Here is a 14,096-nt window from a genome sequence, read left to right on the forward strand (position 1 = left end):
AGAAATACTAGGATCAGTGAACGAAGCTGTCACATGCCACTGTATCGTTCAACAACTGAGATTTGTCACAGTTGTGGTAATTAAACAAAGATACCTCTATCATTTTCCCCCCCTCACTTTTGGTTGCATTCTGTGTATACTATGGATGAATATAGCATGCCTTTTTGTTGCTCAGGGTTTTCTACATTAATAACATCAATGGCAATGTCCTTTGTAATTAAGAATTAGGATCTCCTGCTAAATGTAGATAAATCTTAAGTTTAAAAACATAGGGACCAAAAACATCTATAGGCAAAATATCAATTCTTTCTACGAGATCATTAACACATCAAAAATTAATGGTGAGATTGTCATGGACTCAAATGGCTTTTGGATCAACAGCCATTCTCCATCTTTCTTGAATTCAGTCTCAGCTTATTTTATTTCACTCAGATCCTTCAAATTTCACACTGCCCAACCTGCCTTGGGCAGAGATGAACTAATGATATTGTACCCCGAACCACTGATGATCTCTTCCAGCAGCTTTATGTAGATGTTAAGATATTCATCTTAAACTCTTATTATTTATTATATCTGATCCAGTGATCATTGCTGCTTTTTGAGGCTCTAAGTGGCTAGAGTTTTGGATAAATTAGCTGTGGATCCTAAGCCAGTAACTCTTTTTAGTTGAAGAAACTTTATGAAATTGATTCTACTTATATATGTAACTTTTAAAGTGAGTAATTGGAATGTCCTGTCCTAATACACCTATGGAAGCTTAAAGTAATTTTCTATTACTTTAAAATGAAATTTATGCTATAAAAAGTTTTATTTCCTGTGAGTTGACAGCTCAGAAAATGCTCATTACAATCTTGCTGTTGGAGATATATCTCAAAAGATGGAATACTAAACTCTTATGGTATGGCTTTGCCTTAATCATGGTCAGTAGTATGACTCTAGATCAGGGGTGTCAAACTCCCGGCCCACGGGCCGGATGTGCCATCTGGAAGCCATTCCCACCCCATTGCAGGCAATGGCAAAACTGTCCCGATACGTTGTGCGATGTCACATGACATCGCGAGTTTGACATGTCTGCTCTAGATCAATTATTGTATGTTAAGGATACCTAGGTTCTTCTTAGCTATACCTTTTTAATTAACTGTCAAAATAACAGAAATTGTTTGGGGAAAGGATAGAATTCAGAAAGAGAAATCTATATCTAATTGACAATAACAGATTTTTGGTTTATGAATTAGTCTTTTTTTTAAAAAAGATGACTTTCAAGCAATAAAATGAAATTTTTAGAGGTTATTTCTTGTAACAACCTCTATTCCTTTTTATTGTTAGGCTCATACATTTTGTGGATTTATATGCTTAATGCTGTCCTATGCATTCTACATACTTTCCACAACTGTTTCCACAAATTGTTAAAAATTACTCTCCCTTCCATTTAAACCTGGGTTATAAATACTAAAAGCCCAGCCGTCTGCAGTATATCAGCTATGTCCATTCACGTATTTAAAATATTGTTAATTATAAAGCACTCCTACCTTGATGCTGATCTAGATCTTGACTTTCTGTTCTCGTGTCTTTTTCCTTCCTGAGTTGGATGCTGATCCACTTCCAGTTCCTTAAACAATCAAGAAGCATTTATGATCAGTGGTGCTCTTTTCTGATCAGTATCAACTTTAAAACTAGAGCTACTGTTTCAATTACAGAAGTCTTCATGTCTGTTCCTCTAATTATGTTAAATATACAAACACACAGAGACACACCAAACCTAAAATGTAATTGTTAAGAGTTAAATGTTAAGAGTCAAAAAACTATGTATGATTTATATTAAAAAATATTTTAGTAATAGAATACATGGGGAGTAAATTCCATTCAGCTCCTTGGATAGGATTATGAACTTAAATAATTACTAGAAAGTTATCATCAAATATTTTCTCATAAATACTCTTAATACAGGGGTAATCAACCTTTCTGGGTTGGCGGCCTGGTGGGAAAGGGAGGGGCTGACACCTTTACGCGCACAGGCACACACACCCAAATGCAGATGCGTGCATGTACGCATGAACAGGGCCATGAGCATGCGCACTCCATAAATGGAGTTGCTAGCACCGGCGCGAGGGTCGCGCCGAGGCTAGCACCGGCACAAGAGTGACGCCAAGGATAGCGCCAAGGCTAACGCCAGTGCAAGGGAACTTGAGCACATGCACACACACTGGCCAGCCACTTACACGGCCCGGTGGTCAAGAGACCACAACCTGGTAGTGGGTCACAGCCCATATGTTGGGGACCTCTGCTCTTAATAGCTGAATAAAATAAAAGCTTGACATTGATGGTCCTTATACAGTATAGTTTGAACACATTTGTATAATTACACCTGAAATAATTATAATTTCTAATTTACCTGATCTTTGTAACACATTTTTCAATTTATTTTATTTTACTTTACAAGTTTTACAAAAAATATACAAAAAATAAACAGAAGAAAAAAAAGAAGAAAAAATACCCAAAAGACATCAATAAACAATAACAAGCTAAAGAAAGAAAAAGAAAAAAATATACAGTCTGCTTCATTTCTGAAACTGGTTCTCCCCCCCCCCCCCTTTGTAGTTATAAACATGTTGCCTGGCCAATTGTGCAAGATGGAATTTTATATTCAATGCACTGAAAATAACATTGGCATAAATAGATTTCTGCTCTCACTTCTATCAACCTATGTTGTACAAATGTGTAAGATACGCTTATTTATTCTGATTTTTAATCTTAGTACTTTATAACCAGAACAAAATTGCTTACTATTTCTCTTCCATCTTAAGCTTACTAGTAAACCAGATGTCATTGAAGATCTATCGATTTACGATCGAAACACACACCAATTTAAAGGATTGGTCTTCCCATTCTAGATCTTCAGAATGTGCAAGCAGTTTGATTGTCAGAGGGAAGGTCATCCTCTTTTTTACATTCTTCTGTAATTCCAAATCACTACACTGAATGCTGTTTAATTCCTCAACTTTAAAATCTAAAATATGTAACTTGTACCAAAAATCTCATATGAAAAATCAACGCATGTATTTAAAATTACTGATTGAAATTTGCTATAAGGCAGGCATGTCAAACTGCCGGCATGCGGGCCGGATGCATCACGTCGAAACGGCACCCACCCCATTGCCGGCAATGGGGAAAAAGTTCCGATACGTCGCAAGGGTTTGACATGCCTGCTACAAGGGAATTTGGCAAGCAGTACAGTAGCATTTTCTTGAAACAAGATAGAGCATTAAGCCTAAAATATTGGGTATGAATAGCTCTTTACCTGTTGATGTGCTTTCTGTAAATGTGATTCACTTTGTGCTGGAAAAGAAGACTGGAAAGACTGCTGCACCTGAGGTGAAGACTGTATCACTTGTTGAGCTATAGGAGTAAACTGCGGTGTAGGCAGAAGTCCATAGCTAGGCATCTGTCCATTTGGAGGGAGGGGGACCTTGCACAAGGAGAACGCACAGGTAAGCAATAGAAGAATGCACAGGTAAGCATTATCTGAACAGCTTTTCACAGAAAGCAAATGCTCTCCATTTTGAAAAAATAAGGATTAGTCTAGTGGACATTTTTCCATTACCTGGTGAAGCATTGCATCCGGTTGCATTCCCAGCATTCTCTGCTGAAACTGATCTATATTTGGAAGCTGAGGATAAACTGGTGGTTGTAAGCCTTCGCCTGGAAATCCACTAAGGTATAAAAAAAAAATTCAACAGGATTTCAATAATGCAATATTTTGTATAGCTGGCTCAAAACAACATCAATGTTCCCTTCCCTTGTGAACAGTTTTCAATTGACTCCATATTCCCAGCTCCATTTTAACTATAATTTCCATTTTTCTTTTTTGCATCTGCCATTTTCTTTTGGTCAAAATTAAGATTGCAGTTAAAAGAATATAAAGAGTGTAAATATTCAACTGAGACTGAACAATTTTTCAACAGATAATTACATACCAAAACAATATAGTATAAACCACTAATAATAAATTCCAAATAGTGATGCAATCACCTATAAACTTTAGATTTCTATATTATCCCCTTGATGTTAAAATCTTATTATGGTTGTCAAAACAAAACAAAACAAAACATACAATGTTGGTTGAGAGAGTGAAGGAGAAGTTGTGGCCTCTTCTTTTTTTGTATCTTCTACTGCTTCTGGTTCATCATCATAGTCAAAGCGATCCAACAGCTTCTGAAACATATTACATTGAGCCAATTCCATTTTCTTTTATAATAATAGAACAATAAACAAAACATATTACCAATGATGTAAGTTTTTGTAAGTATTTTCCAAATTAAGGAAGCAGTCTTTTCCCCTTGCCTCCTCAATCTTAGAAAATGGTCCATTAATATTAGAAGAGCAAAGCTGAAATAAATACTTAGTTGAAATTGGATATCCAATTAAGTATTACTAATTGTTTAAAATCTAACCTAGCCATTAAACCTGCCAGAACTAGCTTTGATTCTCTCCTCTACTTTTTCCAGACATTTCAACAATTTTAAGAACAGCAATGTTATCTAGGCCAAAGGTCAGATAAAGTACCAATCGGAGCTAAATCATGGCTTGTATCACCTCAAATATTAAAGTCAGTATCAATTGCTTATCTGCATCATGACTGCTATATGCACACCTGAAATTAATGCAATTAATGCAATAAGACTCACTTTAAAAAAAAAGAACCACAGGACTGTATTATTGTTTCAAAAAGAGCAACAATTTTACATATAGCCGGACACTCTAAAAAGCTGTAAGACTCCCTAAATATCCCAACATTATGGTTTACCAAAAGGCAGAAATGGAAGATGGAATTTTTGCATGCATATGAAAGGAGGGAATGCAAGGAGATGCCTTCAGGCTTGTTCTCACAGCACTAAACTACAGTTTGACATGGATTTCTCCTGAAACAAAATATTTGGGTAATTCCTTTTCAAGTAGAAGAAAAATACTACCTTATCAAAAGATGTTTTTTGTTCTGGTATTTGGAAATCATGCTTTTGTTCTGATGGCTGTGTTGTCGTGGTCTGCAGCTGAGCTGTGATAGCTTGAACCTGAGCCATTACATTATTATCTATTACTGGAGACTGAGGTTTAGGAGGCTGCTGAAAAGTCTGGAGAATCTGTTGGAGCTATCAGATTAAAATTGAAACTTGTTAATATAATTTAAGGATAGGGACACTAGAGACATTGTTTAGGCACTAAAATTTGGAGCACTCCCAAGGTGAACAGAACTAGTACAGTATTCTCTCCTGCCTGAAAATTACAATCTCCTAAAACAGTTCTCCTTTGCTTCTCATTACTGGGAACTGTCTCTTATGTAGAAACCAGACAGGGGCTCTTTGGCTACCCAAAATTATGGAATATAGTCCTCAGGAGATCCAACAGGTACTACCCTTGGTTTTATTTCAATTTCATTTAAACCTGGCTTTTTATCTACACTTTTATTTGAAAATGAATTAAGGCTTTTTCAATGTGAACTATATATTGTCACTTATTTTATTTCTTAGATTGTTTATTGGTTGAATTTCTCTCTGAGATCTATGAATATTCAGTTAAGTCAAAAATAACTGAATAAAATGAACCACATTTCAACTACTTTTTACCACTAGCCATGGATTTTACATACTGTAGTAAAAAGATAGTTGCTCTTGCGACTATGCATCTACCTTGCAGACTACAACATGGCATAAAAATTAGAATAGGCAGCTACAATACCATTTTGGCATGTAAATACTGCAACGTACCATGATTGCTTTTAGAGGAATGCAATGGCAGTGGGAATGGACTGCTGTTGGGAAAATGAAAAATACAGTTTCCTACATGTGTTAGGACATTTGATATTCTCCTCAGAGAGCAAGCATAGGTAAACTGCATGACTGAACATTTTTTACTCATATGCTGATATAGTATGTATTACAGCGGAAAATCAAATTTTACTTTTTATCAATGTATTTCACAAGTTCCTGTGATAGTTTTAAACGTGTATTACTGAAGACATAGTTTGCCTTAGATAATATTTTCTTAATGAAGTACTTTTTTTAAAAAAAATCCCTTACTTACCTGCTGTCCTTGTGTTGATTGAAATAACTGAGCAACAGCAGCAAATGCATCAGAACTGGGCAGTTGTGGCACAGCAGGTACTGAATTAGCACCAACCTGTGGTGGCTCAGATGGAATTGTAGCAGGTTGTGGTGAACCTATGGAATATATTTAAATATATAAATCTTAAATACAATTTAAGATTTTGAAATGCTCCTATATATAAACCACTTTGTACTTCAATGTTATTCTGAAGTGATTAAATTCTAGATCTTCTATGGCAGGGGTGTCAAACTGCCGGCCCATGGGCCGGACACATCACGAGGAAACCACGCCCACCCCATTGCTGGCAATGGGGAAAAAGCCCGGATAGGTTGTGCGACGTCACGTGATGTCACGAGTTTGACAAGTCTATGCTACAGCAAGGGTCTTCAAACCTGGCCCTTTTATGACTTGTGGACTTCAACTCCCAGAATTCCTCAGCCAGGCACAAGTCCACAAGTCACAAAAGGGCCAAATTTGAAGACCCCTGTTCTACGGTACGATAAGTAGCTTTGACTTCCTACAGCAAGATTCTTTAAATTGGATTGAATATGTCCTCTATATATGTCTCACAACCATGAAGAGGTTCTGCATTCTCCTAATACAATCTGTATTCTATTTGAAGATCATACAATGTACAAGGCTTACATCATAACACAAGAGTAATCATGGCAGATGGCAGTGGCAAGATTGTTTTTTTAAAAAAATGTAGCAAAAGCTAGGTTAGGTGAAACAATTATTATGATTGGTACTACTGGATTTTATATCTTCCCTTCTATTTAGTACCCGTTTGTTATTTTAAAAAATCACAAAATTGCTGCTTGAATCATTTATTGTGAAATACAACTTCACCCACATTTTCATAAAATTCTCCTAGGCATATTTATTTAAACCAAAATAATTTTCATCAAGAAAATATCTTCCATATCCATTAGGGCAATTTAATTCTATTTATTTTCAGGCAAATTTATTTAGAACACAGGAGTTAATAATATTTGTTAGGTATATGACCAATGATAAGGATGTGCAGAGTACCTCTTTCGCTCAAGAGTTGCTCTGCTCATCCTTGTCAATACTGAAGAAAAATCAAAGAAAAAGAATATAAAAAAACCTATCTGGACAGGTCTTGAAAAACACCAAGCATACTAGAATGCTCTTCAGCATTCCCGATCTTTCATATATTCACTCACATCATCAGAATAAAATATGCATTCCTTTATAAAAAGGAGTACTTAATCAGCAACCTTATTTCAGTTCATCATACACAGATTATAACAAAATAAGACTTCAAATAATGCTATCAATATTCAAACTTAGGAAACTGCCTTCTATTGAGTCAGACCACTGTTCTCCCAAGTTATATATAAGAGTTCTCCAGGATTCCAGGCAGTTTTTTTTCAATCTTGCTTTAATATATTAAGGACTGAAGCTGAGATCGTTTGGGTCTAATCAAGGTGATCCTATTCCTACCTTCATTATTGGTAGCATCTTCTGTCACTGAAGTTGCACTGCTAGCTCCTGCTGCCATGTCCAGAAGTGGCTGAATTATTTCTATTTTAAACACACCATTTTTCTGCCATAAGTTGAGGACACGAACTATCTTACTCTGTTCAACAAGAAATTATGTCAGTACACTTTTAAAAAACAGTTTGATATTTTTAAACACTACTCAGAAAGTAGTGGCGACTCAAGGCAACTTACAAGGATATAAAAACACCATATAAAAGAAATAATAATAATAAAAAACCACCCACATCCACCCACGGGACTTCCTTTCCATTATTCAATAAATGTAGGCTATTCCAATCTGAGTATTTTTTTTATTCTGAGAAAGAAGTTAATGTTTTTAATTCCATTTATATCCCGCCCTTCTCCGAAGACTCAGGGCGGCTTACAAGCTTAGCAGTAGTACTGAATCGCAATACAATATCAGTCTCCCATTAGAAAAGAAAAGGAAAAGTATCATTTAGTCTTTACATGTGAAAAAAAGATTAGGAGAGGGCAAAGTATCTAAAAGCATGAGTTATAGTAATTAGGTAGAGAGACAACATCACATGAAATCCAACTCAAACTCCAACATGTCCCAGAGCTTTATTTGGAATGTGGTATTCTAAATTTGGGAATATCTATTTTGCAGAACATTTAGAAATCAGATTTTTTTTAATTGTGCACAACAGAACCATGAGCTCCATGATAGATGAAGGAATCCACACACACACACACCCAAATGATCACTCGGGCATGCTATCACTGGAATTTTGCCTCTTGATCAAGGGTTCCAGATTTTTTTTAAAAAAAACTTAAATTATACAGGCTGAGAACTACTGAAAAATCCTTGTTCTAAATCATCGATCATATCAAGCCTTATGGTAGTATTATTTCAAATAGATTAACATTCAAATTCCAGGACTATCTACATTAGAAAGCAGGATTATGCAGCAATCCGAATCTAAAGAGTAAAGGTTATACAGAACGTAAATAGCTGCTCATATAGCAATTGTGAACAAATGCTCAAAGCTAAGCTTATAGTAACCAATAATTGTGTTCCATGTGTCCTTACAATTCCCAAGTCACTTTGCAATCCCACTGAAAAGTTCTTCCAGTCTTAATGAGGAAAAAGTGCCTCACAAAACTGAAAGCAAAGAGCAATTTATTTATTTATTTATTTATTTATTTATTTATTTATTTATTTATTTATTTATAAACATGATTTAGATTTAGATTTAGATTTAGATTTAGATTTATATACCGCCCTTTTCCCGAGGGACTCAGGGCGGTTTACAGGGCAAATTAAAACAGTGCAATGTACAAATTAAAATAAAATTAAATTAATAGCCCCAAAAGAGTTTAAAATTTAAAATTTAAAACCTTAAAATCCCTCAGTCCAGGCCGGCTAACTCAAATAGCCAGGTTTTTAGGTCCCGGCAAAACCAGCAAAGGTCGGGGGCGATCCGGAGTTCCACAGGCAGTTGATTCCATAGGGCAGGCGCGCCCACCAAGAACGCTCTCCCCCTGGGGATCGCCTGCTGGCACTCCCTGACCAGCGGGACCCTGAGGAGGCCCTCCCTGTGGAAGCGCACAAGACGATGGGAAGTTGATGCTGGCAGCAGGTGCTCCCTAAGCTTTAGGGCTTTATAGGTCATCACCAGCAATATTCAACTTAGAGGACTTATTCAAAACCAGAGTCTTATTTAACAATCACTGGGTCTCTATCCTAGACAAATGCTCATGTACAGGTTATAAATTAATTTCAAGCAAAATTAAACACCTTCACTTGTAACAAAGCTAAAACCAACAACTATACCTTATCTTCTGATGGACAGAGATATAAATACTGGAATGTGGCAGTTATATTCTTACAGAATCTTGGCCCAAAAACATCCTTGTCTGTTCCAAATTGATGACGAGATTGGCGAACAATGGAGTCAATAACATACAGTCCAGGAACTTTATATTCAGGCTTACACTAAAGAAAGAAAACATATCACCATTTCTAAATGCACAACTGAAGTTGAACGTACTAACATTAATTACTAAATGCTCATCAGTCTGTTGGATAACTTGGATAACAATTTCAGGTTTAGCCAACAACTATTCCTTTCTTATGCTTGAGCTTCTAGCATATTTAAGGGTTTCAGACTGATGCCCAAGATCATGTTTCTTATCTTTCCAGTACTTTCTCCTTTCTAGTGCCTGGCTCGCATTCACAGAACTATAGTTTCCTCTTTTGTTTTTCACTACCTGCTGTCTCTTTTCTCCATGAATAATGTGGTGCTTTGATGCACCTACTTTCTGGAGAACCAACATCACTGGTTCTTCACAATGGGCTATTATTCTGTATCTGAGTTTCTAACTTGGAGACTACAGGATCATCAGTGATGGAATTTTAAACAAAATAGAAAAGTCACACATGACCAGTTATCCATCTCTTAAACTTCTCAGCTTAATTTCAAATATTTTCCCACTCTACCTCTTATTCAAATACTTTGCCCTCTTCTCTATTATTTTCCTTGATATGGATACGGTCTATTTATTTTATATTAAATTTCTATGCCACCTATTTCCCCTACAAGGTGACTTTGGGTAGCTTACAAATGATAAAAACAAGTGAGAAATAGTTAAAAGATTAAAAGGAACTGACCTTAAAATATTATTAAAACCCACTAAAACCACACCTAAAGATGGAGGTGAGCAGAATGTTCCCATTGTTGGACATGCATTTACTTTAGCAGTTTTTCCATCCACCCAAACAGAATGCTGTCAGGATGAAGATCAAACTATTCTACTTCAAACCTGATCAGAATTGTTAAGGGAACAAGTTTAACCTCGCTCTACACTGCCAGCCTCCAAGAAACCTAGGAAGCAAGATAATTCCATGATTTGTACAATATCCTTTCTCAGATGTTATATGTGACAAAATGTTAATAGGAAGAAAACTGCCGACTCTTTACAATTTATTTCAGTTATGTAATTCCACTTACCTTTTTAATAAACTTCTCTACAATTTGGACTACATGTTTGTAAAGCTGAAAGGAAGAATTAAATGTGTTTTATTTGGTGTGAAATCTTTCATTCCATAAAACATATAGAAAAATACCTTTTTATTTCTACAGGTATAAATTGCAGAGCACAACAATTATAATTAAAAGCAAGATGGAATCTTTTAGTAAATGTTATGGAAATTTTTAAAAATCAGTTCAATTCTTTTGAACAATTCTTTTAAATTATTTTTTAAAAGACCTCTACACATACCATGAAGAGTACATATTAAGAAGGTGAATCCAAATATTCTTCAAGGTTTACAAAATAATGAAAATGGACATAAACTCTTAATTAATTTGTAAAAAAAAACATAATAAAACTCTACAAATCTTGCATTTTGCTATGATAGGGCAACTTTGCCTAAGACAGAAGAAATATTATTTATTAAGTTACCTTAATAGCTTTAATGGCAGCTTTAGTAATGAGAATCATCTTTGCACGAGAAATTGGAGGCTTCATCTCCATCAATGAGAAGAGCTAAAAAAAAAAAAAAGAAATGTAGCAAAATTAAAAATGCAATATTTCTAGATAAATATGTTATTTACTACACTATGTAATCATTATAAAATTATAAAATTACACATGAAACTATTTATTCTGATTTGGAACCTTAATACCTTAAAAATGATAAGACTGTTCTCTACTTTTTATGAAAATGAAACTTTATTACTTTATAATACTATATATTAGTATTCCATTATAAATAATTATTTAACTCATTAGGATAAAATCATGTTCTATTTTAGAAATCTACGAAAATCAATTATATGGTCAAGAAAGTAAAGCAAAACTGCAAAGGAGTGATTTTCAAGTTCCTCCTCAATATTAGAAGATAAAATGAGATAAAAGGACGCCTAAAAACTGCCTATACTCCCTTGCACCTACTAAAAAATAAAAAAAAATTGAGAACCAGACAAAATGTAAAGTATGTAGATAGGATTTAAGAAACTCATTTAACATTTTAAATGGACAAGACATTTAGAATTGCTAGTTTCTCTTAAAAGTAACTACATACTCTAACTACTACTATGTAACAGTTACAGAATTGGCTAAGATGACCTTGTACCATCTTCAAAGATATACTGGTGCCATGTACTGTTTCTTATTAAACATTTAGCAGGTGTTGACACTGATATGCATCAAGGGTCTTCCCAAAAAGCTAAGATGTCATAATGTATCAGATTAGTATATGTGTGAACCAAGCAGATGGAAATTTTGTCAATGTACAAACTGTCTTTGTGCCATCCAAGATTTTTTGTATGACACCCAGTAAGCGGATAACCGCTGGGACCACAATGGCTGGTTTATGCCATAATCTTTCAGCTTCAATTTTCAGATCTTGGTATTTGGTGATCTTCTCCAATGCTTTGTCTTATATTCCACTATTCCCTGGTATTGCCGTATCAATTATTCATAATTATCCAATTATTTTTCTTTTCAATAAGAGTTAAATCTGGCATGTTATTAGCCAAAACTTTTTGTATTCAGAAATATTTTAACCTGGTCATTTTCAACTACTTTTTCAACTATATTTTTCCACCAATTTTTCATTACTGGCACATGGCAATTTTTATAAATACTCCAGTGCATCATTTTAGCAACTGTGTTATATTTATAATCAGTTTCTGTGATATTCTTGCACTACCGTGTTTCCCCGAAAATAAGACCTGGTCGTATCTTTTTTTTGCCTCCAAAAAAGGCACCAGGTCTTATTTTCGGCCTATGTCTTATCCGCTTACCTCAGGACTGCTGCAGCCAGGCCTCCCATACCCCGACACCTGTCGCGCCGCTGCCTGAGTTCGTCGTGCCAATCGCTCTGCTGCAGCCACTCGCAGGAGGCCGCGAGGCTCGTCATGCTGATCGCACCGCTGCCACCGGTAGCAACAAGAGGCTGCTTAGTGCATCTTGCCGATCACCGCCGGTTGTGGGAGGAGGCCGGAAGGCTCATCACACCGATTGCGAGTGGCACGATGAGCCTCATGGTCTCCTGCTGCAATTAGCAGCAGCAGCGCAACGCGCCACGTGGAGTGTGGCCACAGACGAACTTGCGCAGAGGCACAACAGGTGTCAGCATGTGGGAGGCCTGGCTGCAGCAGTCCTAAGGTAAGCGGTTGAAGGGCGTGTGGGGCAGCTCCACCCCCACACACACCCATTGACCTAGCTTAATTTTTACATGTGCGCCTCGCCCCAAAACTTATTTTTGGGATAGGATTTATATTGGGCGTACATGTAAAAAATCAAGCTAGGTCTTATTTGGGGGAAAGCATGGTAGCTTAAAATATGATCTGTTTCTTCTGCTTTGTTGCACAATCTGCACCCCAAATTATTTGGTCATTTTTCAATTCCAGCCTTGATTGCATTATTTCAAATAACTTGAACAACAAAGTCTCCAATTTATTTATTTTTTAATTTTCCAATTGTAAGTGATTGCCAGGTTTCATCTTTATCCCCTTTCCCCTCAACTATTTGCAGAAATAGACCATGTAATGTCTATGGAGATTCTCAATCATCCAGGTCAGGGTTGTTCCAAAGATGCTTTCCAAAAGGCAACTGGATCTTGGTTTTTGTCTTTTTTTCCCCTGACAACATTTCACTTCTCATCCAAGAAGATTCTTCCGTTCAGTTCGGAAGTGAAATATTTTCAAGGGGAAAAAAAAAGAAAGTCCAAGTGCTTTTTGGAAATCACCTTTGGAATGGTGCTTTTCTTTGCCAGTATTCTTTTTATTACATTGTTTTGATATCACGTTTTGTTTCTTGCACATGCAGTAAGTTCTAATTTTTGAGTCTTTTACATAATCGGCCAATGTTATGCTTTTCTTTGTTGATAGCTTATTTGACTTAAAGTAAACCTCTGCCTCTATTTCTGCAGGGCAAGTATAATCTATCAACATAACTATGGGGATGTAATGCATAGTGAATAATCATCAATTTCCTTTTTTTCAGTCCAAATTATCCAGTTCAGCTTGTGTCCAGTTAATAATTCAACCAGTGTGTCCTATTAGATGTATGGCCCAAGTATTGATGGTTCTGAGGATGTTTCCCATTTAATTTTGTCTTTAGCAATTTTCTGACTCTTTTCATGTATTCTTTACTAATCAAGCCTTTAACTTTTCCATAGTTGATGTTATCCAACTGTAAGATGCCCAGATATTTATAGGCTTCATCTTGATGGCACATGAAGCTTGGACCATTTAGCATTTCAGTTCTATTACTGTTCTGGAATTAACCCCAATTCATTGTTACTGTAGCACATTTCTCTAGGCCAAAATCCATTGCTGTATCTGTGCTATAGATTCTTACACTTTGTCAATGACTGGATTTCAATTTTTGATTTTCCATAAAGCTTCAGTTGATCTATATAAGCAAATGTGAGATTTCATTAGCATTTTTTCCTGTTTGATACAAAATACATCTTCATATTCTTTTATCCAGCATTTTTATTAAAGTCTTTTTTA

The 14,096-nt window shown here is 35.8% G+C and overlaps 1 protein-coding gene across 5 annotated transcripts in view; it reads right to left on the reverse strand.

The window, feature by feature from the left end:
- Positions 1-14,096, reverse strand: part of SCAF4 (SR-related CTD associated factor 4) — a 65,386-nt gene that overhangs the window by 31,107 nt on the left and 20,183 nt on the right. For 2 of the 5 annotated variants that reach the window (XM_081326321.1, XM_081326317.1), the window contains exons 2-11: positions 11,035-11,118; positions 10,581-10,625; positions 9,404-9,565; positions 7,570-7,705; positions 6,079-6,215; positions 4,971-5,147; positions 4,112-4,212; positions 3,602-3,710; positions 3,299-3,466; positions 1,530-1,609 (exon numbers count right to left, since the gene is read on the reverse strand). In XM_081326321.1, coding sequence (XP_081182447.1) covers positions 1,530-1,609; positions 3,299-3,466; positions 3,602-3,710; positions 4,112-4,212; positions 4,971-5,147; positions 6,079-6,215; positions 7,570-7,705; positions 9,404-9,565; positions 10,581-10,625; positions 11,035-11,118 — 1,199 coding nt within the window. The remainder of the gene's footprint in view (positions 1-1,529; positions 1,610-3,298; positions 3,467-3,601; positions 3,711-4,111; positions 4,213-4,970; positions 5,148-6,078; positions 6,216-7,569; positions 7,706-9,403; positions 9,566-10,580; positions 10,626-11,034; positions 11,119-14,096) is intronic. The other 3 variants (XM_081326318.1, XM_081326320.1, XM_081326319.1) reach the window with 3 other exon arrangements.

The sequence above is a fragment of the Vipera berus genome, assembly GCF_964194415.1.
Source record: "Vipera berus genome assembly, chromosome: 4".
In the NCBI taxonomy this organism is placed as follows: domain Eukaryota; kingdom Metazoa; phylum Chordata; class Lepidosauria; order Squamata; family Viperidae; genus Vipera; species Vipera berus.